Source organism: Lepisma saccharinum, chromosome 13 (genome assembly GCF_977018435.1).
Source record: "Lepisma saccharinum chromosome 13, izLepSacc3.1, whole genome shotgun sequence".
Classification (NCBI taxonomy): Eukaryota; Metazoa; Arthropoda; class Insecta; order Zygentoma; family Lepismatidae; genus Lepisma; species Lepisma saccharinum.
In genome coordinates, this window is record NC_139241.1 from 55,224,369 (window position 1) to 55,252,036 (window position 27,668).

At 38.1% G+C, this 27,668-nt stretch overlaps 2 protein-coding genes across 3 annotated transcripts in view; one reads left to right on the plus strand and one right to left on the minus strand.

Annotated features, from left to right (window-relative positions):
* LOC145996776 (uncharacterized) overlaps positions 1 to 27,668 on the plus strand; it is an 86,066-nt gene that overhangs the window by 22,328 nt on the left and 36,070 nt on the right. The window lies entirely within an intron of this gene.
* On the minus strand, positions 1,296 to 27,629 carry LOC145997298 (hemolymph lipopolysaccharide-binding protein-like). 2 transcript variants are annotated; one of them, XM_083134197.1, is made up of 5 exons: positions 27,442 to 27,629; positions 21,075 to 21,348; positions 19,561 to 19,737; positions 3,117 to 3,368; positions 1,296 to 1,746 (listed from the first exon to the last, which is right to left on the minus strand). In XM_083134197.1, exons 2-5 carry the CDS (start codon positions 21,316 to 21,318, stop codon positions 1,577 to 1,579), a joined length of 843 nt encoding a protein of 280 aa, XP_082990323.1. In that variant the 5' UTR covers positions 21,319 to 21,348; positions 27,442 to 27,629; the 3' UTR covers positions 1,296 to 1,576. The 2 variants fall into 2 exon arrangements, with proteins under 2 accessions (XP_082990323.1, XP_082990324.1); XM_083134198.1 differs by lacking the exon at positions 19,561 to 19,737.

Below are 27,668 nucleotides of genomic sequence, written 5' to 3' on the forward strand. Positions count from 1 at the left end.
CAACGTTCGTTGTTAAGCTTACGCTTGTCACCATATTGAATACACAGAGTGCGCGTCAAATCTCCTGCATATGGCGATAGCCAATAGCAGCGCACTGCAGCGGTGCCATGTCGAAATCTCACACGGAAAAGAGACAGCGTGGTTGAGCGAAACGCTTTGTCACGGAACTAGGCAACGCCGCACGTCTGTGATTCGCTGGTGCTGTTCAGCCGTCCAAGGCCATACGCAGGAGATTTGTCGCGCACTCTACATTGTTACTGCACGTAGCCAATGTAATTTATGTAATCGTAAGATTAACAACATGCGTTGTTGTTCTGATTCTCATTTATTGAAGGAGTATAAAAAGTACTTTGTATTCACATTAGCAATTACGGTCAGTTGACAGTCCATTGCTACAACACAACGTGTGCAATCTTTTTATGAATGACGATAAAATATAATATTTTTGCCTCACTGCCATCTGTTTCTGTTCACAGTATGTCCAGAATTTTTGCTGTATATAAGAATTTTTCAGCTGAAAATGAATCAACATGACTGCAAAATAACACTTTTTCTTCATAAGAGCGGTGTGATTTTTTTTTTCTGGAATTTACATTGTGTACGCAGATAAGTAAAACAATCTTCTTGTATATTGCATGTCCGAGATAACTGTAGAGCAGGGCCGCGCATAGCGGCAGAGAAGGAGGGAAATCGAGTGGTGAAGACCTTTGTCCATACACTATATGTACAGCTTGTCAAAATTTTCACTTGCTGTTCTATCGCTAATATTTCCATAACAACTTATTAAAACAAGCGAACGGACTTGGAGATAAAAATGCGGTCCGTTTGCCATGTGCGTACGGTATTATCGTTTTCAAAAGTTTGCAACGCTGCAGAACGAAGAAGAGAAAGCGGGTAACTCCAGTCGCCCATTACGCAATCCCGTTTCTGTCACTGTTCAACGGTCGAGCCGTCTCGCGTCACTACTTGCGCAGATATTTTTTCTCGTTTGCCTGGTCTACAGTTAGCTGGTACGGGGTTAAGACATAGAGTTGCAGTCTGTGGCTCCATCGCTGTTGATAACGCATGATTGGCTACTTGAGGGGTTGTCTTTCCTTGCGTCACAGAAGGAGCTGGGAACAGCCAATCAAGAGAACACATTTTTGTAATTTTCCCCGCATCCTAATGCTATTGGAGGCCGATTATAACGTCGACCGTACCAGAAGAATGGACACCATTGAATTTTGGACCAGAGTACTTCGCTAATATTTCTCTTCGTTGTACTCTGTATATGATTAAATAATACCGTCATTAGCTATGTGAAATATTTTATAACTTCATTTCCATACAAGAGTATTATCTACTTAACTGCTGTGATTTACACAAGGACATTTCCATTTGAGTATGCATAGTTAAATATAACAGCTTAGGAATTATAATTTTGAGCGTTTGAGAAAAGAATTAGAATTATATATATATACGCACATAGCTTATAGCGTATGCGTATTACATAGTCTACGTTGTATAGTACGATACCAGTCCACACCCACGTAGTTTACAGCGTGTGCGTATTACATAGTCTACGTTATCCGGTGGGTTACCAGAGTTGATGTTCGCAGATAAACTCCAGCTCTCTTTCGCATCGAATGTCGTTCAGGTATCCATTCCTGTGTATGGATCCACAATCCTCAGCTCCCTGGGCGTCATCCGGTTGGTTAGCGCCGTAGGTCGACCACGTGTAGAACCCACTTTCACTCAAGGGTTGGCCTGTAGTGGATGATATAGGGTAATGTTATTGCCAAACGTCTGCTGGGAACAGGGTTGGGCAAGTTTTGAGAAAAACGTTACGCATTTTACTCAGAAGATAACAATACACAGTGACGCAGCTATCTGACGTGTTGGGGAGGAGTGGGGATTTGTGTATGTGTGTGTAAATTAAATATTGTATTCTATATATATTCCACACATTAATGATATTCATTACATAGTACACGCATAATTTATATGCTATATTGAGATTTACTAGAGTAGTAGTTTTTAAAGATATATTGTAAATATACATTTATAATGATATATCGAAAAATATCCGTCGAATGAAACAAATGTTACACATGAAAAATATAATGCTGGCGCTATAGGTTGTGTTGTAGATGGCGTTACTGTCACTGAAACCAGTACATCTTACAAATTGTAACCCTCTTTTAATTGTAGAATCAAACTCTACGCAAAAGTATTAAACTTTTAATTAATTCTTTTTAGAAAAATGTGAATTTTTCGTAGTTATAAGGGATTGAAGGTATTATACATGATACAAGATAACTGGTTACTGACAACATAATGGTAACACCTTTCTAATGAGAGGAAAATAACTTGAAAAACACTATTATTTTTTAGTAACTTTCTCACCTTATGGAATGTTAATGATGATTCCACCGGAAGAAGAAAACATACGTTACATTACTAGGCTTATGAATGCATTAATTCATTAGTATAACTAGATTTTTTGTATGGAACGTTTTTTGTCACCTTAAAAAAATAGTACTTTGGAAACATTTACCAACTCCATCCTGGAAATGATAGCTACCTTCTTAAATAAAACATATGGCTATGCGTATTCTATTTATTTTATTTTACATCGATTTACCAACATATGCTAACGATGAAAGATGAATTGATGAAATACACGAGTGATAAAACAGATTCAAATTATAAGTATTCGAACCTAGCATTCAATCATGTACGGTGCTTTAGAAAATATATTAACATTTTACTTTAGAATGTGCAATGCGAATAGGATTTGTTAACTTTGCACTTGTTACATTAGTGGAAATGTATTCAAAAAGCCTATACACATTTCCTGTGAGCGCGACCTGCTTCCACACGCGTGCGCAGAACGAAAAGCAGAGAGTGGGAGGAGCTTTCTGTGACGTCAGTTACAGGATGCGCAGAAAGATGCGCCTTAATCTCCTGCGCCCGCGCAGAACGATAGGGGAGAAAAGTTGAATACTTAGACTCGCACGGACTGCTCCAGTTGCATACGACCACAAAATCATTTCAGACTAAAAATAAAGGCACTGAGAACTTCTTACTTAAGTAAAGACGATGTTTATTATGAAATAAATAATAATACTGCTTACCCAAAATTGTGACGTAATCTCCTTCTTTGAACATGTCATGGAACCCAATGTGTACCACATCTTCACTTTCAGGGTGTCTTTCGTAAATCGATTTCAACACTTGAGACTCTTCCAGCGAATTGATGATGGCCAGGTGACCCCCTTCCTTTTCGCACGTGGATTTCGCATCTTGCCAGTTTTTCTTATCGGTGTGGAATTTGTAGTAACCGATGCCATTAAATAGCTCGTAGTCGTCGCGAACTGGCGGTGGAGCTGGAAAAAATGCAGTTGATGAGTTTTTGTTAAAAGCTGTTATATTCTGTTGATATTACACCCAGAGTTTATACAGGGTGTTCATAAAGTCCCGGTACCATTACAAAAAGACAGCTCGGAAACTACATGCAATAAAACAATGATGTTGATTGCAAGATGAGCTACACGTTTATATGCCATACACCTCAATATGCGCCACTCTAGTTGCTCTCAGAACCAGGGTCGACGCTAGTCATTTTGCCGCCAGCCGCTCCCTTTCGACCCCCCCCCCCCTCATTACGCAGCAACGGGAAATTGAAAATCAATATATTCCTAAGTAAAACACCAAACTATAAAATAAATAATGGGACTTGTTACGCTATTTCAATACTATTAAACACAAAAGGATAGCTCGCTCGACTACAGTTAAACTTTAAAAAATGCGACACTAATTTTATATTATTATTATATTTTATGAAAACTCTCTCTCTCTCTCTCTCTCTCTTAAACGTATCTTAAATGTAACAAGTATCAGGAAAGAAATGAAGTCTTGACCTCATATGTTTGCCATTGTAAGTCTGTGATATATGATTGGATTTTTAAAAGAATTGCATGTAATATTCCCGGATCTCCCGCGTGGGTGATCAAAGGTCTGCATTCTGTCCTGTGTTGTCCCCACATAAAGCGGCTCTGGGGCTCACCCAGCTTCAAATTAATGGGTACCTGGGGGCTACCCTGGAAGGTAAAAGCGGCTGGAGAGTGGTGGTGATCACATCACCTCCAAAATGGCCGAGATCGAGAATGTGTGTGAGCCTACTCCCACATCCCCTAAATGTGCCTTCAAGACAGGACACTTTACCTTTACCCTGTGCATGTAATATTCTTTTTCGTATAATACTATCGTATCAATCCCTAAGATTGTATGTTTATTTTATTAAGTCTCTCTGAACGCTTCATGTTGACCAGGGCATTCACTTGTTTTTCTCAGCTGTCTCAAGCCTCTTAGGCATGTTTACAATGCATTGTGTTGTGCCATGCAAACCTCCTGAGCATTCAGGAAACAGGTAACACTTCTGGGTTTGGTGTCAGCGGTTTGCATGGTAGCAATTATATTATAAACACGATTCGGCGATTCGGCATGGAGGAAGAGCTCGATGGCCAGGGAATATAGAGGTGAGACAAGCTGGGAAGGGACTGGACTTTGGGAATTGAGTTGGTAGAGAGAGGAGGTCAGCAAGACAGGAGGTCGATAGTGGAAGCACGCTTTGGTCAACACTTAGAGAGAAGCTTACAGAGGACTTCGCTATTTTCGATTCAGCTCAGAGACTTCAGTTAGACAGGTAATTATCCTACACCCAGCCATGATACAGGTTCAACGGTTCTCAAAATCCAACGAGTTGCCATTGTCTTTTCAGTAGTTTAATTCCTTTGTGTTATTTGTACCTTTCGCATGCCAAGCAATAACTCGTCATGTCAATGACGAGTGGTCTCATCAAGAGGATGAATGATGAGTAGTTTACATCACCCCATCAATTAACTGGTTCAGATCCCTTCATTCTATAGAATGACACGTGGTGGAGTGCTTGAGGCCTTTTCATTTTTCGGAAATGAAAAGAATTGCAGTTAATGTTAACCAGTTTAAATTTAACCCCCTAGCTCAATTTTGACACGTGGTGGATTTGCTAGGGCTTCTCATGCTTTTTTTCGGAAATGCGATGAGAAAAGAGTTTGTAACCTGTTTAGAATTATTCCCCACCCCAAATTTTGATACGTAGTGGAGTGCTAGTTCATTACCCACCCCAAACATTTTGCTCACTTGTTTAGTTTTTTTTAGTATGTCCTTGCCAAAATTAATTTTGAAAATACATAGGGCTTAAAGCTTTTGCATTTATGGGGGGAGAAGAATTTATTTGTGCCATGATAGATGTCGAGCTTTCACCTTGCTGATGAACTCGACGAAACTTTAGATCAATTATTAGATATAGCACGAGGGACTACAAGTTTTAATTTAGATGTCAGCGGTCCAGCTGCAAGTTCCACCCCCAAGTTTAAACGTAGCCCAATCTTAACTAGACGCCTTCAGCGAGAATTATTGGAAAAACAGAAATATGCACCACAATTAGAGCAACAGGATCAGGATTTTAGAGATTCAGACCAAACACAATTCGCAACAATGGCTCAGTCGCAGTTTGTTCCCCCAACTATTTTAGAGGGTATCCCATTTCAGGGGATAGCCGGGGAGGACGTTTCAAAATTTTTAGATAAAGTGGATAGCCTTGCCATATTAAATGGATGGAATAATGCCCGTAAACAGGAATTATTTCCAGCCCTTCTGGCCGGGCCAGCATTACGATGGTACCAGACCTGGAAAGATGGTACAGAACATCAGGAAGTTATTTACGAGGAGATACAGAAGAAATTTAAAGACGAATTTACAGGGTCCTTGGATCAACTCCAGATCGAGGAGCAAATTCGATATAGATTACACAAAGAAACTGAGCCAGTTACGAATTATGTTCGGGACAAACAATTACTTCTACTCAAGGCAGACCCTAAAATGAGTATTCAACAACAGATCAAACAGATCATATTGGGTTTACAGGTGGATTACATGAAAGATATCCACCATAAAGAGTATGAGTCCGTGCATGGGTTGCTTAAAGATTTAAAATCCTTTGAGAAACTCCAATTTTTGATGAGACAGCGCAAGCTGAAGGAATTGAGGTACGAAGATCAAAGAGAGAGTTTATTCTCTCCTTTGCATAATCCATCAGCACTTTCGCAACAGCAGCAGATTTTACTGCAGAGTAACAATCTGGCTACTGCTGAGTCAGCGCAAGCGCGACCCACTTCAGACATTGAGGCAAAATTCAAAGCATTGCAAAAGGAGGTTGAGCAACTAAAATTATTTAACAATCCTCACAATACCAAAGCTCAAGTCCAGGCTCAGGAAACTGGTCTGGAAGCGAGATTAGCCAGTCTCACTTTGAGATTGGATAGCATGGAGGATCAAAAACAGAACCCTGGCACCGACTCATCTACTCCAAAACAATTTAGAGAACATTATAATAAGGATAATTATCGGTCAAGTAATAATTATAGAGGCTCCTATCGGGGTAATAATAATAGACGACAATTCAATAAGGGGTACAGGAATGGACGTAATAATAATGGTAACAACACAGATCGCAATAGGCGATACGGCAATACCCAACAATGGCGAGGACGTGGAAACTTCCGCGGACAGAACTCGCGGGGTTCCTCGTCGTCAGCAGGGCGAGACCAGGAAAACAGGGAAGAGCAACGGGGGAGACCACGCTGCTCAATTTGTAATTACCCTAATCACACAGCAGCCACTTGTTTTCAGAACACGGAGGCTTTAAACGAACAATGACTGCCCATAGAAGAGACGTATGCGCAGATTTCGTTGGCAAACAGATATCAGTCTCTACTTTCCCCTATGAGGAATTAATTTATATTAACGCAGTGTTAGGGGGACAACGTCAGAGGTTTCTCGTGGATTCCGGAAGCCAAGTATCCGTCACCAGTGATCGAGGCATTCCTTCAACCGCCAAACGATTTAAAATTCATACGGCCATAAGGGGAGTAGCAAAAGAACAAATTGAAATCAAAGAGATTGTCCTATTAACTTTTGCAATAAACGGCCGCAATTTTACCCATTCTTTTCGGATGATTCCAAATTTTGAACATGGGACAATCCTGGGAAACGATTTCTTAAGAGCTCATAAAGCAAATTTGGATTTTGATCAAAATCGACTCACATTGAGGAGATTTGGTACTCCTCCGCGAAACCAGTTAAGGACGGAACACCGAAAGACCTTTGACGTTTCCATAAAAGTTGCTAGTCTGATCAGGGATTTATATGTGCCGGAATTTGTAACTTCCAGACAAATTAGAATCAAACCTAGATCTCATTTGTGCATTCCTGTCAAATTGACAAATTCTAGTAATCAAAACTTAACTTATTTGGAACCAGATTTACAGTTTCAAATGGACACAGGCTTAATGGTGCCTCGAGCCATTGTAAATCCGGAGTCATTTTTAATTTGGATTACTAATCCAAATTCTTACAAAATTAAAATTAGGAAAGGGGCACGCTTAGGTACCGCAGAGGCATGGCAAAATCCAGTACCAGCTTCACGTCATATTGCAGACGACGAAGGACCTAACGTTATGGTGACCAAGGAGACTGGCACCGTGACAAAACCAGTGCACGACATTACTAAATTTGACATAAATCCAGCATTAGAACCCGATCAGAAATTGCAACTTAGACAATTATTAGAGAAATATGTAGATGTATTTTCTTGGTCTGAGCAGGACATTGGTTGTGCCACTAATTATACGCATCGTATAAAGTTAAAGGACGATTCGGAATTTCACGTCCCAGCTTACCCTATACCAGTTCACCTGCGTAAGGAAATTAACCAGCAAATTGACAACTTGCTAGAAGCAGGGGTCATCAGTCCTACAACATCACCGTACAATTCACCAGTTTTTCTTGTCAAGAAGAAATCAGGAGCTTATCGCATGGTGCAAGATTTTCGATTGCTGAATGCCAGGTCCGTTTTCGATGCAGTTTCTATAGGAAACATTTCAGAGATATTGCACAATATGGCCGGTAAGAGCTACTACTGTAGTGCTGATTTGAAACAAGGATTTTTTCAAATACCATTAGAAGAACAATCGAAAAAGTACACTGCCTTTACTATACCAGCCAGGGGACAATTTGCGATGAACTTTACACCAATGGGACATGTGACTTCTCCTGCGGCAATGACCCGATGTGTTCAGCTCGCTACAGCGGGGATGAACGACAATAACTTTGCCTTTTATATCGATGACATGTTTGTTTTTGCCAATACTTTTAAGGATATGTTGGTCAATTTAGAAAAAAATGTTTCAATGTTTACGATCTGCTGGATTGAAATTGGCTGTACCTAAATGTTCATTTGGATACTATGAGACAATTGCCTTGGGCCACAATGTGGGCAAATATGGCTATCGTATAAGTGATAGAATACTGTCATCCATTAAGAATTATAAGGTTCCCACCACCACGAAGAAGGTTAAAATGTTTTTAGGTCTTTGCAGCTACGTGAGGAAATATGTCAAGAATTTTTCTGATATCGCATCACCATTACAGGGTTTAATTCGTAAGGGCAAGAAATTTACATGGGGTCCTGAACAACAATCAGCATTTGAGAAATTAAAGGAAGCTCTAATTACTGCACCTGTTTTGTTACCGTACGATCCAGCGAAGAACACCAAGGTTTTCACCGATGCTTCATCTCATGCGGTCAGTGGCGTATTAATGCAGCCCAATGCAGAAGGAGAGTACTTGCCATGTGCGTACTGCAGTAGAACATTGACCGACACTGAAAAAAGATTGAGTGTTATTGAGCAAGAATTAACAGCAATTTTATATGCTTTCAAATCATTTAGATTTTATCTTGTTGGGCGCCATTTTGATTTATACACAGACAACAAAGCAATTACGTACATTAGGACATCCCGTAATTTGAGCTCAAAGCTTCTTCGATGGAGCAACCTTTTGGAGGATTTTTCATTTACACCGATCCATGTTAAAACTACGGAGAATATCGCCGATCCCCTCAGCAGAGAATGTGGAGAAAACGTAGAGGATGGCAACACTGAAGAGGACATTCCCGAACCCAGGACACTTATTTTATTTGATGCAACCACAGATGTCGCGGAACATCAGAGGCAGGATTCATTTTTTGGCCCAATTATTAAAGTTTTGGAGGACCCAGACAGGGACGATGGAACATTACCTCTATACATCCAGAGGCAGGTCTATCATCATGTGTTGGAAGATGGATTATTATATAGACAACAGAAATTAGGAGCTACTACCAAGAAATTATTATGCATTCCCATGACGTTACGTGATTCTGTGATTGAGACACTCCACGCTTCACCCATAGGAGGTTCTCATCTTGGTTTTACCAAGTGTTACAATGTGGCCTTACCAAGAATTTATTTTCCAAATATGAAGTTATTTATACAGAGGAAAATTAGGGAATGTATAACATGCCAGCAGAATAAACGCCGTCCAGGTCTACCAGCAGGGGAACTGTGCACTTTTCCCGCACAGAAGCCATTTCAGCGGATCTGCCTGGACTTTTCAGGTCCATATCCTCCTTCATCCAATCTTCGTCATCGATACATAATCGCTGCCACAGATTTTGGGACGCGCTATTTAATAGCCAAACCAGTTGCAGATTGCACGGCCAGTACAGCAGCAGAATTTGTGTATGAAGAGATAGTGTTACGCTACGGAGCCCCACAGGATATTTACACGGATCGCGGATCTGCATTTAAATCTAAGCTTTTCCAGGAACTTGGCACTAAATTGGGAATCACCATCAAGTTTTCACCAGTCGGTCTTCATAACTCCATAGGTCTTTCGGAACGTAACCACGGGGTCTTACAGAGTATAATGAAGTGTTATGTTAACTCAAAACACACTGATTGGGTCCAATATTTACAGCCAAGTGTATTTAGTTATAACACTACCAGGAATCAGAATTTGCGGTATAGCCCATTCTTTTTAGTACATGGATTCCAACCTACTTTGCCCTGGGAGCTTGCATTGCACACACCTAGCTGTGAAAATGTGGAGAATGATGTACTGTTCCGAGTATTGGAAAAAGCAAGAACCAATGCTACGGATAACTTAGCAAAACGACATGTTGAAGTGAAGAAATATTACGATCAGAAGAGGAAACAGATCAAGTTTCAACCAGGCGATCAAGTATTAATTTTTGACAGCACCCAGAAAATTGGAACCGCACGGTGCTTTTCAGGTATTTATAAAGGCCCAGCCACAGTTATTCAAGAAGAGAATCCGAATACATACCTGGTGGAATTCCAAAACAAGCGCGGAAAGACAGTAGTGGACTCTATTGCCGTCCAGAGACTCAAAAAATATTATGCACCAGATGACGGTGAAGGCGAAGAGAATTTGGCAGGTGAAGATGAAGATCATCAAGAGGACAACGCGGACTCACGCACGGATAATGGTCACTAAAATTGAAAATTCATATAAGTAACAGGTTTAACATTTTAATTTCACTTGCATGACATAATAATAATAATTTATCATAGAATAGCACTAATAATATTAAAGATTAAAAGCAGATTTATTATTTAATAATGTGCTTTAGGCACAAAAGTTTTTGCAGTATGTAATAATACTAGCTCAGCGAATGCATCACTGGAATTTTATAGTTACTCTTCAGAAGAAGGTATATGATTATATTAAGCAAAGTTTATTTTTAAGCGCCAGTTATGAGAATATTTATATTATATGAATATGTAGACGTCGACGTCAAGATTTTTTGCGCTCCTATAACAAGTATTTTCCTTCGGATATTGGATTGCAACCGATAATCCTGGAAATCCATTCTGCCATCGCAGAATGATAATGATTAAACCACAACGGTTTTAGTTTAAAGCTTTGCCACAATAATATGCTAAGCATATTTTAGAATGAGTAGAGAGAATTAAAGATTCTTCAAGTTTTAGTGATGTTAGTATTTTAATGCATTTAAAGATCGCATAAATAATAGTTATTATTTTATTTCAGGTAGTCAGGAGTAAATCAGTCTCAATTTTTCCTTACCTTGTACCTCAGTACGGTTCGATTGATTTTAAGTATTTAAACGTAAAGTTAACACCTGAAATTAAAATAAGATAAGTTTGCAGTAAAATTTAAAATAAGATGAGTTAAACAGTGCTAATAAATTTAGAGAATAAAGAAATTATATTAAATAAATAAATTACGCAGATAAATTGAGCCTAGAGTCAGAAATAATTAAAAGTTGAGTTAAAATATCTACTAATTAAACTAGGCAGGCTTAAAGTACGTGTTAGCTTTGAAGAACTGTTTGTTTTGATTGCCTAAGCAACATGAAAATCATCGCGATTTTAGTTATTTTAAACGGATTACTTCCACACGTAAAAGCTTCTAATTTTATTTATCTGTTGAACAAGTCCTTTGACTATCCTTATAATATAATTACAATTTTATTATTAACAACATTTACTATTAGTATTTTTATAATTTTCATAATCTGTTATTTTCAATGTCAACGCAAGAAATCTATTATTTATGACCATGAGTGTACCAACGAATTACCGTTAAGCAAACTTAATGATTCACCGTCCATTGATCAGATTTACGACGATGTTGCACCGATTGTTGAAGTGGTACCATTGAAAACAATAAATCCACCACTGCCGCCTCCACTCCCTCAGTCCATTATTATTCAACCCAGGGTACAACAAGAAGTTCAAGATGTATCCAGAAATAGTTTAGTCACTAAAGACGACAGTATAGATTTGCCGAAGAATATTTTATCCGTTAAAGATAAAGTTCAGACATTTGCCGTAAGCAAGGATCCTAATTTTATTCAAAACAGCCGCAAAATGGAAAGTGAATTGCCTATTTCACCCTGTGTTCAGCCAGTTGTAAAAGTTAAAGAGTTATTTGCGAATCAGTTACCAGTAAAAGTCGAGAAAGTTTCAAGTGTTACTTTAAAAGCAGAAAGTAAACCAAATTCTCAGGTTCTCGAACCTGTTGTATCGTTTACAGACCATATTTTTTACGACCTCACGTTCGCCTAGAATTTTTATATTACTTACGATTCAAATTTTAAGTATGATTTATTTTTTACGTTTAATTGTACCTTATGCAAGGTTTATTAGTCATTTAGTTTGCTAACAGCTTCCCATTTGCTGTTATTTTACGAGCGCGGAAGTGTTCAAGTAAACACGCTGTCGCAAGCGCAACGAAGTTTTTTCCTTTTCTATCCCATTTATTACGTCATTTCAAAAGACCTTGACTTTATTTCGAACTCCCGCAGCGCTTACTAAACCTTGTTCGTAGTAAGTTAAAGTTTTGTAAACTTTAACGCATCATGCTGGTGGTCAGCGAATCATGGCGTTGCATTTTCTTCCTCCGTTCCTTTGACCGGAGCAGCGATTTTTTCCCTCCACCTCTCCGACGGCACCCGAACGTACCCGAAGATGTCGACCGAACACGACAAGCGAGCCTACGATTTTCCTCGCCATAGAGAAATTTTCAGTTGCGTCCAGCGACCACTAATGCAACTTTGCACAATTTAGAATGTCTGGTATCAGCAAATTCCTTTCTCCGCACGGTAGCTCTATCCCGAGTACTTTGAACACGCTGGAAGTCAGAAAACACTTACCATAGGCTTTGCATATTTTTTCGCATTAGTGGCGGTCGTTCATTAAAATTTTATGGGAACAGTTTAGTTACGAATATAGCCATCAGAATTTGATTTGCACGATAGAAGTTCATGTAAACAATGTTAGGGATATTTTGTTCTATATAGATAATTTTTTTTCCGTAAAACGTCGCATTTATGCACTTTAGACTAATCACGACTAATAATTTTACAAAGGAACAACAAGACGAATTTTTTTTGCGTTTTTCTCGCAAAATTTTCCCGTTTTTCATGAGAGATATTTATAGTAAGTAAGTTTTTTGGGAAATCAACGTACATTTGGTTTAAATCAGGATAAAGTCAAATGAAATTTTGATAAAAAATCAGGGAAATTTTACAAAAGGGCAATTTTAACACTTTATGCACATAGAGTAATCAAGATTATTAGCAACAGGCCCAGGCTAAGCCTCGGTGATTAGCACAGGCATGTGCAGCGAAAGTCGCCATGGCATCGTTAGCCTGTCCAAATTGAAACAGTGTGGTTTACCACAAATGTTATAATTTGAGAATTTATTATTATTATTATTTATTATCAGGAAATTTAGCTTATTTACCCAATTTGCACCTTATTCGACAATGCAGCAATAAATTCATTACTTCTTACTGATTAACTTCATGTTAATGTTAGTACAGTAGGTAATAACTATTAATTTGTATTTATATTTTAATATATTGCATAACTATTCTCTATCTATTTTTTTTGGACATACCTAAGGAATTGACACACCATTCTTATATGAGTCAAGTATACCTTTCCGCGGCGGGTCTGTTTACACGACCAAGTGATTTGAGGTATACGGCGGACTCAAGAAGTTTTGAGTGGATAAATTTCTTTTGTTTAAAGGAAATTTGAAATTGAGAAAGTTTTTCATTATTCTTATTGTGTTTAAAATTTGAATTTCACTTTTTTAATTCCCTGATGCTTTATTTGTTACCACCTGGAGTTTCAACAAAAGTCAGAAGTAGCTTTTACTGAATTTTTTGTTTTACATTGCATATTAATGAACCACGGCAAATTGCACCGGCCTATCGTTTATTAGGAGGCCATTAGAGGCTTGTCAAAGCAACCTTTTAGATACTAATAGCTTGCTTTGCGCAACACAAATTTTGTATACTTATTTTAAGGGTTCACAACATAATTTATTTTATAATTTTCAACAGACTTTAGAACATGCTTGCAACACTTACTTTTGTTTATTAATTTTACATTTTGTAATTTTGAAGTGAAATCTATTACTGACAATAAATTATTTCAGTTTATCAGAACACGCAATGGTATTTTAATATCAGGTTCAGGTCAATTTATTGTGATTCAGAATTTGAATAATAATTTGAACACGCACAGATCAATTCAGCTTAACGAAGGGGAATCTTTATTTTTTAATTATCAGGATTTTTCGCAAATTATTGTGGATCAACAAATTTTACACACAAGAATTTTAGCTTTCGAACAAGTCAGAATGCAGGAAATTGAGTTACTACTTAATATTCCCAAGAATTTATCTGATTTCACTATTCCCCAATGGACTTCACTTGAACTTGCTTTAAAGCAACTTAATCAATCAATTAGTAAGAACATTTCATTTAAGGAATTAGTCCTAAACCCATTGTCCATGTCTATATTAGTTTTTGTTATTTGGAATGTGTTATTAACCGCAACCCTAGGATATTATTTTTATAAGCATCATCAGCTTGCGAAACAGATTCATTTAGAGCAGCGCAGTAATAATTAATAGGTTAAGGCAAAACATTAATCATGGACATTAATATTTTAATTATGGTTGGATATTTTATTTAAATTTTCCTTATTTATTTTCAAAGAGTTATGGCAATTATTTTATCAATTTATTTTAATTATATTTTATTTTGATGAGACAATTTAATTTAATTTTAAAGAAAAGGCAGTGGAAATTAGTTGGTTTTGTGTACATGCATACTTGAATTATATATACCCATCCTATTGCAATTTCCTTTCTTTGTCATAATTTTTCCTTTTAACCTAACCTGTCTATACGGAGCACCATGGACAAGCAATGCCTACACCATCCATGGGCATTTTTCATGACGGACATCCGCAAGCAGTCTATTATTACCAGGCAGAAAGACTGAGTATCATTTTACGAGGGAGACATGCAGACATTTTAAGTACTATTTCAAGAAGAGACTCGTCACCACCAATTTGAGGGAGACATGCAGACATTTTAAGTACTATTTCAAGAAGAGACTCGTCACCACCATTTTACGAGGGAGACATGCAGACATTTTTACTTATTACTGCACGGAGACTACCTTTTACAGGAAGGATGTAGTCAACCATACATTTCCCAGTATAGCGGACTATACATTATCAACAACTTTTCCCCATTTCCCAAGTTCTACGGGTAATTTACCACATTTTTACATTGCCCCATGCAGTCAAGACGACAAGCAATCCAGAGAAAAGAAGCAGCATAGCAAACGTATTTTCTACAAACAGCAGTTCTGGTCAAAAACAATAATTACAGAATTGTGCTACAGTGTTTCTACACATACACATGCGAGCTCCTATCATGTGTATCTATTTGGTCATTTAACATGCATTATGGGAAACAGTACTTTTCCATAGTCCTTATATACATTTTCAGTTTTGTGTCATGCATAAGAACTAGTTTTATATGCATGCAAGTTTACATCATACTACAAGGAAGCGACAAGCACCAGTGGTGTCAATTGACCAGTGCAATTAGTGCATAATTTTTTTTAAGATGAAATTTTGCACTTTGAATAATAAACGGACATGCAAGCAATAAAAAACATAATTCCAGCACTTTCGAACATTTTAGAAAGCATGCTTTAGTGACAATATTTTATGCATATGTTTGTCGCATGCAGGTATTATTGTTATTTTTTTTCCCTCTTCTCACCAACATGGAATATTGAAAGCGACACATTTGTTCGCAGAACATTTATTTGATATTTAAATTCAAGCACATAGTTTTGTCACTTGGAAGATTATTAATTTTGTGTGCAGTCATACAAAGGTATTCACCACGCTATAGATGTGTATACAGTCTACAGTTTAAATGTAGAAGAGAAAATTGAACGCTATAATTAAGTTTTACCAGCGACAGTTTTCAGTGTAACTCACTATATGCATTTGAATATTGTATAATAATACATTGGAATGTGCAACACAGCCATGCAAGTTTATATATTTGGCGATGTTAGGAGTGCAGTGCTACGTAGTTCGTAAAACATACGCACTTTGATATGATCAGGTTTTCACACGGACAAAACAGTGAGAAGTGACAATGTTTTACATGCTTACTTACGTGTACTTACTTGTGCACCTTTTTAAGGTATTTTTTATTTTTGAAGAGTCTATATCGAGGGGCAATATAAATAAACATTGTGAATTCCGTTCAATCTTGCAAGACGCTCCAGCCGTTGGCCTCGCGGAACACACAGAGTCGTTACCGCGTGGCGAGGCATCACAGACTCTTGACTAGGAGCAGGTTGATGAGCAATTATACATAATACACGTTACGTACACGCACATGTGATACATTAAGAGTTTTCTCGCTTAACGACATGAACTTTTGTGATTTCTAGTCTTATAATAGTATATATTATTGTTTTTTACATCGTATAAACATACGAATTTGTTAGTATTAAGGGTATTATTCATTATAAAGTTTAGGGAATGAAAAATTTCTTTCCTTCAGGATGCAGTAAACAACAGACAGTTATGGTGTATTTCTTTTGTATATTTGGGTTTTTTAAGAAAATATATGGAATTGGCGAACCTGAGTCATGTCAAGCTTTGCGATTTGACTTTTAAATTTTCAAAGGAGAAAATTTTTCCTAGGAGGCGCGAACGTATCAATCCCTAAGATTGTATGTTTATTTTATTAAGTCTCTCTGAACGCTTCATGTTGACCAGGGCATTCACTTGTTTTTCTCAGCTGTCTCAAGCCTCTTAGGCATGTTTACAATGCATTGTGTTGTGCCATGCAAACCTCCTGAGCATTCAGGAAACAGGTAACACTTCTGGGTTTGGTGTCAGCGGTTTGCATGGTAGCAATTATATTATAAACACGATTCGGCGATTCGGCATGGAGGAAGAGCTCGATGGCCAGGGAATATAGAGGTGAGACAAGCTGGGAAGGGACTGGACTTTGGGAATTGAGTTGGTAGAGAGAGGAGGTCAGCAAGACAGGAGGTCGATAGTGGAAGCACGCTTTGGTCAACACTTAGAGAGAAGCTTACAGAGGACTTCGCTATTTTCGATTCAGCTCAGAGACTTCAGTTAGACAGGTAATTATCCTACACCCAGCCATGATACAGGTTCAACGGTTCTCAAAATCCAACGAGTTGCCATTGTCTTTTCAGTAGTTTAATTCCTTTGTGTTATTTGTACCTTTCGCATGCCAAGCAATAACTCGTCATGTCAATGACGAGTGGTCTCATCAAGAGGATGAATGATGAGTAGTTTACATCACCCCATCAATTAACTGGTTCAGATCCCTTCATTCTATAGAATGACACGCTATCTTGCATAAAATGGAAAAAGCGTGTTTCAGACATGATTGACCGAAGAAAGTATTTTTATAGCTTTAGTTTTTTTAAAAAAAAACTTTGTTCGCCACTTGCCACGGTTACCGAAATAGTTAATAAATTCGAAGTTCTACACTCACATTAGATGCAAAATGATGACCCTTTATCAGTTTAAGGTCTCCTTTGGTGTAATTGTTTTATTATAGCCGAAAGCAACTTTAGTTCATCTTTTAATTCAGTAGCCTTGATGTGTTAACATTCCGGAAGTTTATTACACTTTTCAAACAAAAGATCAGATGACATGTATTTATGCTTACTAATATCATAAAATAAATTGAAAAATTCAGTATGAAGTTTAAGCTGCTCAAATCTTTCTCTTACAATCGTCTAGGACCTGGTAATAAAAATCAACTTTGTACCGTTTTTGTAGATCTTGAACAGTTTTATTATACTGAAACTGCTTCTTCTTTCGATTTCGGCCCTGTACAGTGTTGCCTATCTTTGGATCATCTATATATAAATTCGATGCTAATCCTTTCTCATTAACCGGGATTCGCAGGTCGCGGTCTTCCAACACCCCACGAGTGGAGGGAGGCAGGTCCTGCCAGGCTGCCAAGTGGCGTCTAAGAAACTGAAATTTTTCATCACTCCTGCTTTTTTCAAAGCGCTATGTTTGCAAGAAATGATCTAACAGCATCTAACACATCGTAGATTAATGTTTTGAAGACACTTGCTCATTACATTACGTGGAGTAAAAGTCATACCAGATAACTAGTGAGCAATGGAATGTAACACCACCCAACTGGTTTGCATAACACTGAGCTTCATGTGCGACCATTTGGACAGTTTTATTGTCGCCAATGATTTGAAGGAGCACATCATAGACCTCTCCTACTTGATATCTCAACGGAGTTAAGGCATCGAATCTGCTTTCCCACCTTATTGCAGTCAGTGGTTTTAAAGTGACACTACTGATATGTTCCTTCAATGGTGGATTGGCATAGTTTTCAGTAGGCTTATTTTTTCTTCTATTCAAATTTTACCGCCCTGTAAATTTGCCGCTCTGGGCGGTGGCACAGTTCGCCCCCCCCCCCTTCCCCCAGCCCTGCTCAGAACATCAAGAACTTTTGCCTATACACGCCCAGCATATCACCAGTAACAGTTAGGATACTCTCCGTTATTCTTCTTCGAAGAGTAGCAACATCTGGAACAGGAGTGCGGTAAACACAATCTTTGACATACCCCCAGAAGAAGAAATCCAATGGTGTGATATCAGGAGAGCGCGGTGGCCAGGGTATAGGTCCATCACGGCCTATCCACCTGCCAGGGGAATGCTTATCCAGAAGACCTCAAACATCCTTGGACCAATGAGGGGGTGCACCATCTTGTTGAAAAATTATGGTTGGCTGGAATTCCTCCAACTGAGAAAGAAGGTACTGTTCAAGCATGTTATTTTGTAATGGTACCGGGACTTTATGAACACCCTGTATACATCTCCATTATTAGATGAAAACTTCAGAAATAAGTCTAAATACGTGACATTGAATTTATGTATATAGTTTCAAGCAAAGACGTATTTAGACGGAGGCCATGGGGGTCGGGGGTCGGGACCTCCCCTCGGAAGACTCACCAAATCCAAAATTAAATATGCAAAATTGTTTACTGCTGTGTAATATGAAGCTGATTAATTTAAAGTGAATATAAATGCTACTTTACGTTGATAGTGCCTGCGAAAATATATGCGTACCACATTAATAATGCGTATTAAAATAATGATCAGGGGCTATACTTTTTACAGCTGGACTTAGCGAAATTATTCGTATTAAATAATAATTCTTTTTAAAAATTTTTAGACAATTTCTTTTGTAGGACAGATGCTTGTTAACAAATTTTAGTAATGTTAACCAGACATAAGGTAGATAATGAATACATGCTGTTATATCTATTCTTAAATCATCTTTATACTTGTTCATGCAATTGTTGAGAATTTCAGGGTAAAATGGCCATTTGTGCTGTATCTGGAATTATCTTAAAAAATAAATAATAACAATAATAATTATGATTATTAGTTTAATTCTTCTAATATTATTATTATAGTTATACCTAATATATATATGTTTATTTAATAATAATATACACATCTATTCATTACAAAATATGGCTATTATTATTATTACACATTTTACAATTATTATTATTATTATTATTATTATTATATGCGAGACATTTGGTTCGTACCATACGAAGGAAAAATATGTAATTATGCGAGTATAATCATTGCTTGCAAGAACTGTTCATGGCAGTAGAGGGAAATTAGGAAGAAATCTAGAAACTATGTTTTTTTACAAAACTTACAGGATCTATAATGGATAATATACCAGTTATATTCGTTTGGGACGATACGAGGTCTTCGTGATCCAGAATTTCGGTCTCCAAGACAGGAAAAACAGGGACTGTTACTTTCTGAAGGCCAGCTGGCTGTGACAGTGTATCGTCTGGTTGTCTCGAAGGGCTAGTAGGTTGGATGCGAGTCTCCAAGACATTCTCGGTAGGTTCTAAAGCAAGGGAAGAGAGAGACATCGGATTTGGAGTTTTGGAAATCATAAGGAAGAAAGGAAATAAGACTGATAGTATCTTCTTAATGTTATTATTAATCTCTAGGTTCGATACCCGCTGCAGGCACATAGTGATTAGGAATAGGATCCCACTTTAAACTGTAGGCCCCGTCCCGCTGAGCACGGGTTAGGTGGGAGAATAGTCACAGGCTGAACCTCGCCCTTTAATAAAGAACATTTAGATTGGGAAATTAATTTAGTTTGTGTACAGAAAATATCTTTCAATTTGATACCTTATTCATTTCACATATCTCATTTGTAGTTTTTAAAAGTTACACTTTCACATGAGCATTAACTTCCCCTATTTTACACTCAAGATGAACTCTTTATTACTATTTTGTCTTAGAATATTTAATTGTGATGTGTTTGCAAATTATGTAATCGTTTCTTTGCATTAAATGTGACTGTACCAATTACAGAATACAGTGCCATCTGCTGACGGAACAAAATATTATGACAAAATATACATTCCTCAATTAAGATTCCATCACAAATATCCAATTACCATGGACGTCCGCAGGATTTTTTCCAGGGAGGGGCAAGCAAGGTATTCTTTTTCCAAAGGAGGGCAGAGGAGGCATACTTTTCCCCATAATAGCGATGCCCTCTTAAAAAATCGCTGCTTCAGTCTCAAATAATTATGTTCCTCTAACACCCTTATAATAATTAACATAAATTATTATGACTGAATTGAAATTATGTGTGAAATATATACTTCTTAGATGGATATTCATTTGCCAGGGGAGGGTCGTGCCCCAGCCCCCTCCTTCCGGACGTCCATGTCAAGTACTCTCCAGATCTGACAAAATAGACGAAAGATGGAGCACAGGCAAGTTATGGTTATCGTTTTATTTTATGTATTCATCCGCAGCCTTGTTTTAAGAATGTGAACTCACTATATCAAATGTAGTATGTATCCTCATATAATAACCTTGTATTGAATGTTGAAAAGTATTCTTTTAGACATTTACGTTCGTAGTGACAAATTACACTAAAGGTTTACAAGATTCTCTGTTCAATACAACATGGACGGTTTTGCTGTACCAACACCTTTTTGACATGAAAACAGTATCTTTCATTACGCCACTGGAAAGCTGTGAAATTTGATACATGGATGTACCACCTGCTCGATGTGTTGCGATATATCATGCTGTACAATCAAGAGTATAACAAGAATTACGCCTAACTTGAACGGTGCAGAACTGTTGCGGATGGAACTTCACGTCCGCGTAAAAAGACGGCAGTGTATGGTTGGCTTAACGTATAGAAAATCTTACCTGAGACCACAGCCTTGAGGCTTATGCCTTTGTCCCCGTTGCAGACGGTGTCCAAACTCTCTATCTTCACATTCAAGCTTCTGGCGGCGTCTCCTTGGTAGTCCGCCGCCACCTGAGTGATCCAGTGGCCAGTGGCGTTCTTGCGGCTGGTCAGGTCCAACGTGAGGCTCTTGAAGTCGCTGCAAATGCAGGCGGCGTATGGCATCAAGGAGCAAAACAAAATGGCGGCGTTCCTTCCGTGCATACTTACAACCGTAGAAATGAGTCAGCAACACTGCGAGATAAATATAATTCAGATGGGTAGGGTTGACCTAATACACATTTTTTTGAAAAAGTAAGTTACATACAAAATTAAAAGCTTTAAAAAAAGTCGATTTCCTTATCGCAATATTTAAAGAGCAAAGTTCTGAATTCCTCACCAACAGATGGTGCAAAAGGGCTTTATAAATTGTTGTCAACATTTTTTCTTCTAGACCTCAAATAGACTCAAAGAACAAGAGCATATCTTGAAAGGTTCAACAGTTTTATGCAAATAAGGGAAAAGTAACTGAATTTTTCATTCATGTGAAGGATAAAATGTTATGGTGTGACTAAAATACGTACAATTTGTGTATGTAATACAAATTCCGTAAGACAATATGAAATATTTAGCAATCAACAAGATCATGCTTTAACATACATACTCGTACAAATGAAATTAGGGTGTGTGACTGCCACTCAGGTGGGTGGGTTCGATTCTCGGTAAGCGATCTCTGATGGGGAATTTCCAGACCATGTCCGTGCGTAAGAGCGGCTCTGGGGTTCACCCTACCTTTCATAGAATGGATACCTGGTTGTAATGGCGACCAGAGCGTGGTGATGATCACTTCCACACAAGGGCGCCCGTAAGAGTAAGATTTCATATCTTGCCCTTCAGTCATAGAAACTATTATTATTAGTATTATGGTACTATTGTTGTTGTTGCTGTTGTTATTATTAATGTTACTTGACAAATCATAATATTCTAATTGAATCAACAGTACTTTGGTATTTGTATACAAGTTCAGACTCGAGGCTGCTATTTAAATAGAAACTGGAATCGCCACGATTTCTTACCACTCTGCAACAGAGGCCGGCAAGAGATTTGTTTAGGTATGTTGGTTCTTGCACTTTTTCACAGTGCATAGATATCAAACAGATACGTGCCGAAAGGTACTGTGGAGAAAAAAAAATAATATAAATTAAATGATTTCCCGTCTTTTCGTAATCCCGAATAGCCGAGAAAAGGATCATATTTCGAAAAGGATAATTCTTGGTACTTTCTGCACTATAAGTCTCTTAAATTTCTTGAAATTTACAAGTTTTAATCCAGAAGTGCAAAATCAATCACTGGAAGCTCGAAGTCCGGTACCGATTAGCCTTTCTGTGCATAAAGTGGACATAAAAACAACACGATTCAAACTCAGCTCGCGGTCAGTGTGGCTATCCTAATGTAGTGTCGGTTTATTTTCTTTGGTGCGTGTGTGGTATTGGTGGTGTCTGACGAAATGCATAGTGCAAGTAACGCACTTGCCTTATAAACAGGAAATAAGTTTAATGAATAATTGTTAATCAGATGTGGAAATATTTTAAAGCATACAGTGCATGCATTTTGTGGGAGTGAAGTACCATGATAACAAAACTGATTATTATTAATAATATTAATAAGAATAGTGATGATGATGATGTCGGCAGGCTCCAAAACACAGAGGGTCCAAATTTTATAAATCACCCCTGCTCACCGTTCGGAGGGTGATGATGTACATGTGACTACCGACTACAGTTTCAAGTGCAACAACTGAACCTTTGATTGATTTTGTTCTTTAGCTTTGCTCTTCTGCCACTTTTGTTCAATCGTGACGATGAGGGTGATATGATGAAATTTATAAACACTCATGCCCTAACCGAGATTCGAACCTGGGACACCTGGCGTCGTAACACACTGCGATAACCACTTCACTACAGAGGTCGGCTATCAACTGACCCTGTAGCTGATGACGTCGCTAGCCAAATGTGGTTGAGTGTCCTCCGACAAAGACGTTCTTTAAGCTTTATTTGATTTATTGTTTGATATTTTTTTACTTATCGTTTCTGCTACTTTTGGCTAATCGCGAAGATAAGGGTGAGTGATGATATGATGAAATTTTTGAAGGGACACTCACAAAGAACACCCATGTCCAGTCCGGGACTCGAACCCTAGACCTCTGGCGTCGAAGCGCGGTGTGGTAACCACTCCGAAATAGAGGCCGGCGAGAGTTTTGTTTAGTTTTTGGGTTGATGTCAAATTTTATGCACAGATAGGTTAGCAGGGACTGAACTTACAGTTCAAAGAGCATCCGAAACACTACGAGCCTCCACCGACGAACGAAGCCGGAACCCCCTGATTACAAGTTGAAGCCGTGAATTTTATTTATTATTTTATATACACCACCACTTTCACATGTCTCCCAGAGGGTGAGGAGGTCTGTCCTCCGGATGGTAAACACCTATGGTTACGACCGCACAGGGGTGTATGTCTACAGCAGTAGAGGAAGAGTCATACAGAGATATAGATCGACTCTAGAGCAGGGGTTCTCAACCTTCGGGATACCGCGGCCCGGTAAACTCGTTTTTTTAAAAATCGATGCTCCGATCTCAACAATTGTACTCGTAAATAGCATTATATTTATTAAAACTTTATACATTAATTAATATTAATTTAATTTAATATTAACTAGCTGATTGTCCGGCGTTGCTTGGGTATTTATTTATATAAATGTCATCGTGAATGTCACCAATTAGCTTAGCGACTCCGAAAACTATGGATTCGACACTAATGTAGGTCATTTTTTACATTTTATTTTTCACCCCCTCTCACCCCCCATGTCGATAGGTGATGAACTTTGAGTTGAACGACATTCGGAGTGTCACTATTCATCTTAGCGACCCCGAAAACTATGCATTCCACAGTAATATCGGTCGTTTTCGATTATTTTTACCACCCCCTTCCCAACCCCACCCGTAGGAGTGCCAGGGGTGCCTTACCCCCACAGTATTTATTTCCAAATTGCAAGTGATATGTGTACCAAGTTTGGTTGAAATTACTCCAGGCGTTCGAGAGTTATGCCGGAACAAACCTACATACATATATACACACACATATATACACATCCATTTAAATATACACTGTGTATCAAAAAGAATCATCCGATTTAAAAGTTCTATATTTAGGAAACCAATGGACATAGAACCTTGCAGTAAGTTGTAAAATACATGTTGGAATATAAAGTTTCACTTACAATACGTTTTAAGTTGTTGCAGGTAGGTACGTTCCGAAAATCTTAAAGAAACTAATTTAACGAAGGTAACTGGGCTCATCAACCTAGTGAAACGAGTTATTTTCCAGACTTATAGGACGCTCTAGACGAAAGTACAGGTGCAGCGTCCTCGTGGCGTCGAGCGGAAGGCATGTCCTTATGGCAGAAATAAACTCTACTGTGGGCATTGTTACTCATTTTAATCACATTGTAAGAACAGTTGAGGCACACTCGTCTTACGCATGTTGCTTCATATAGCTCTCTGTTACTCTGGTGCTGCTCACTCTTTAGTCCGCTTCAAGATGGCATCCCAACAACCGAAAGCTTTCTGCGTTCTCCACTTCAACAAATGTGGTCCGTTACAGTTGTGCAGCGTGAGTTTCGTCGTAAATACGGTGCTGCACCACCTACTGCTTACAGTACTCGACGTTGCGCGCAGAATACTGCCTGTTGCTGGGTTGCCATCCTGACGCGGACTAAAGAGTGAGCTGCACCAGTGGCACCTACCTGCAACAAAGTAAAACTTATTGCAAGCGAAACTTTATATTCCAGCATGTATTTTACAACTTACTGCAAGGTTCTATGTCCATTGGTTTCCTAAATATAGCATTTTTAAATCGGATGATTCTTTTTGATACACCCTGTATATGGAAGAGAAATAAATTATGACATAACCATAGAGACCTGTTCATAAATATAACATTAGGTTTAAATTATTTGACAACGACGGGATTAATTCGAATCTTTTAGTTTCCTTTGGCCAATATCATTAAATCAATTTGGTAAACTGATTTTCATTGGCGTGTTCCATTTCGGACACGGAAAAATACCAATTAATTGGAATATTTCCACTTCAAAGTATTTATTAATGAAAATTACTGCTCAAACTAAATTGACCGTGGTGTCCGACCGTCAACCTCCTGGAGGCGAGAAACAATGCGTACCCCCTGTTAGATAGTTTGATCCATCATTGCCACTGTCGCGAAAGCATCTTCTGTTATCGCAGCGTCCTTCTAAGTGATTGCCAGCTCGGGCTGCAAGTCGCAAACCTCAGGAGAACCTCCAGCGGCCCAGTATAATCGACGCCAATGCCCGGTACCGATCCGCGACCCGGCGGTTGAGAAACACTGCTCTAGCACGTTGACTGCCACAATACAAAAATAATTCCCTGTGGTCACGATGAGATGAGATTACAAGAATATAATAGAAACGTGGAAAGCAATATGTTTCTTGATGATTTCATGAAAACTTAAAGAACCCAAAAACGGAAAAAAAGGACGTACAAATGTGTTCCAAATTAATTAATAACTTCAGTTATCCTTATCTGACTTGAGATCTTTGCAGGCGCGTGCTGTCTGGTCGTATACACCGTGCTGAAAGCTTCAAAACAAGAGAAAGTTGCCACTTACAGCGCGACCTTCCAGACAAGTTACGGTTAAAGGACCTTGTACCGTACCTGCTTCAGTCGTCCAAAAATGTTTTTTCTCTCGTTTCAGGGATGGTTCAAATATATTTCTTTCAGGTGATGAACTGATGATGATTCGAATTGAGAATGGGCAGCAAAAACGTAGTCCAAAGAAGGTGAAGTTGAAAAAAAAGCCGTTAAGACCTTAAAAACGGCTAAAAAAGAACCAATAAGCCAAAAATCTTCGAAATAGGCAAAAAAGAACAAATAAAACCCACCTTTTTCTGGCCTACAATGACCCAAAATGAACATATATTATGATCGGCCTCGTCTTCGGACACTAGGGGAAAAAAATGATTTTTCCTCAACTTCCCAGCCCTAGTTATTTGCAATATGATTCTGCCGTGTACTATTGTATCGATATCGTTCGAGGAGCTAGCCAGCAATAATTCAAGGCGAAATGCACAATCAGAAAAACTTGAAAACGGTAAACAAATATTTTTGTATACTTGTCAGATTTAAGAGGCAAAAATGAGCATAAATTAAGTTAATGTAATCATTAAAGTTTTCATAAATCTGGTGAAATTCTAGCCAAAACCCATACCCCACATGCGCCCTTCTTCCCATTTAAAGAAATGATGGTTTGTTGTTGCTTTGTTATGAGGTGGATGAATTGATTATGTAATGTATTTAAATACTATACATATGCATTAAAGAAACATTCAATGCGTGCACAATTTAGTGTTAACATGTTGCATATGTATTTTCTTATTTTACGTCGCTCCATGTTGCATATGTGTAATACATATGTTATACATGAAAGTTACACATGTCATATGTACAAAAATAATTATTTTCGTCATTTTCGTGTTTTAAAAATAGTGTGTGTGTGTGTGTGCTTGTTTTCCATTATTAGCTAACATGCAATTGAACGTGTTGAAAAAATACCAGTTAAAACAACAACAACAATAATAACAATATTATTATTATTATTATTGGCACGTGTATGCTTTTGGTACTTGTCCCCCTCGAACCAAAATTCGTGGTTGCGCCTCTGCTTGAGTTGCTGGTACACCCAACGCTGAAAGAAACAGTAGGCAAATTGTCCACCACCATATTCATTCGGTCTGAATTACACAATTTGATGACAATGAATTGAAATAATGAAGTCAATAAGCAGAGATCAATGCCTGCTTCGAACCAACATAGTTTCATTCCTTAAAACAACACAGGATGTAGTATAAAAAGTAATGAAAGTAGTGATGGACAATTTGCCTACCATTTTATTTACCGTTGACTGTACACCCAACAGCGAAAGAAACAGTAGGCGAATTGTCCACCACCATTTTCATTCAGCCTGTATTGCACAATGTGATGACAATGAATTGAAATAATGACGTCAATAAGCAGAGAACAATGCCTTTTACGAACTAACATAGTTTCTTTCCTTTAAACAACACAGGATGTAGAATATAAAAGTAATACAAATAGTGGTAGACAATTTGCATACCATTATCTTTGTCGTTGACTGTACACCATGAGGATCCGGGAGTAAAATTTGCGTGAGTTAAATACAACTCCTGTGGCAATAAATGTGCTAGAGATATGAAAATAAAACAGCGTTTGGTACTAAAAAATATCTACTCACATACAGAAAACGTACGTCCCACAGACAGGATGAAACTAGTATACCAGTTTGCTTGTAGATTTGCAAAGTAGCAGACTATATTATTTCCTACTTATATATGGACGTGAAGTGAAGACAGGCGGGAATCAGTGACTAAAAGATCCAAGTTATAGAACGGACGCATATGATGTGGAGTTTCCTCAGACAAATGAAACGGAAATATTTCCTGTTAAGCCTAGGTTCAGACA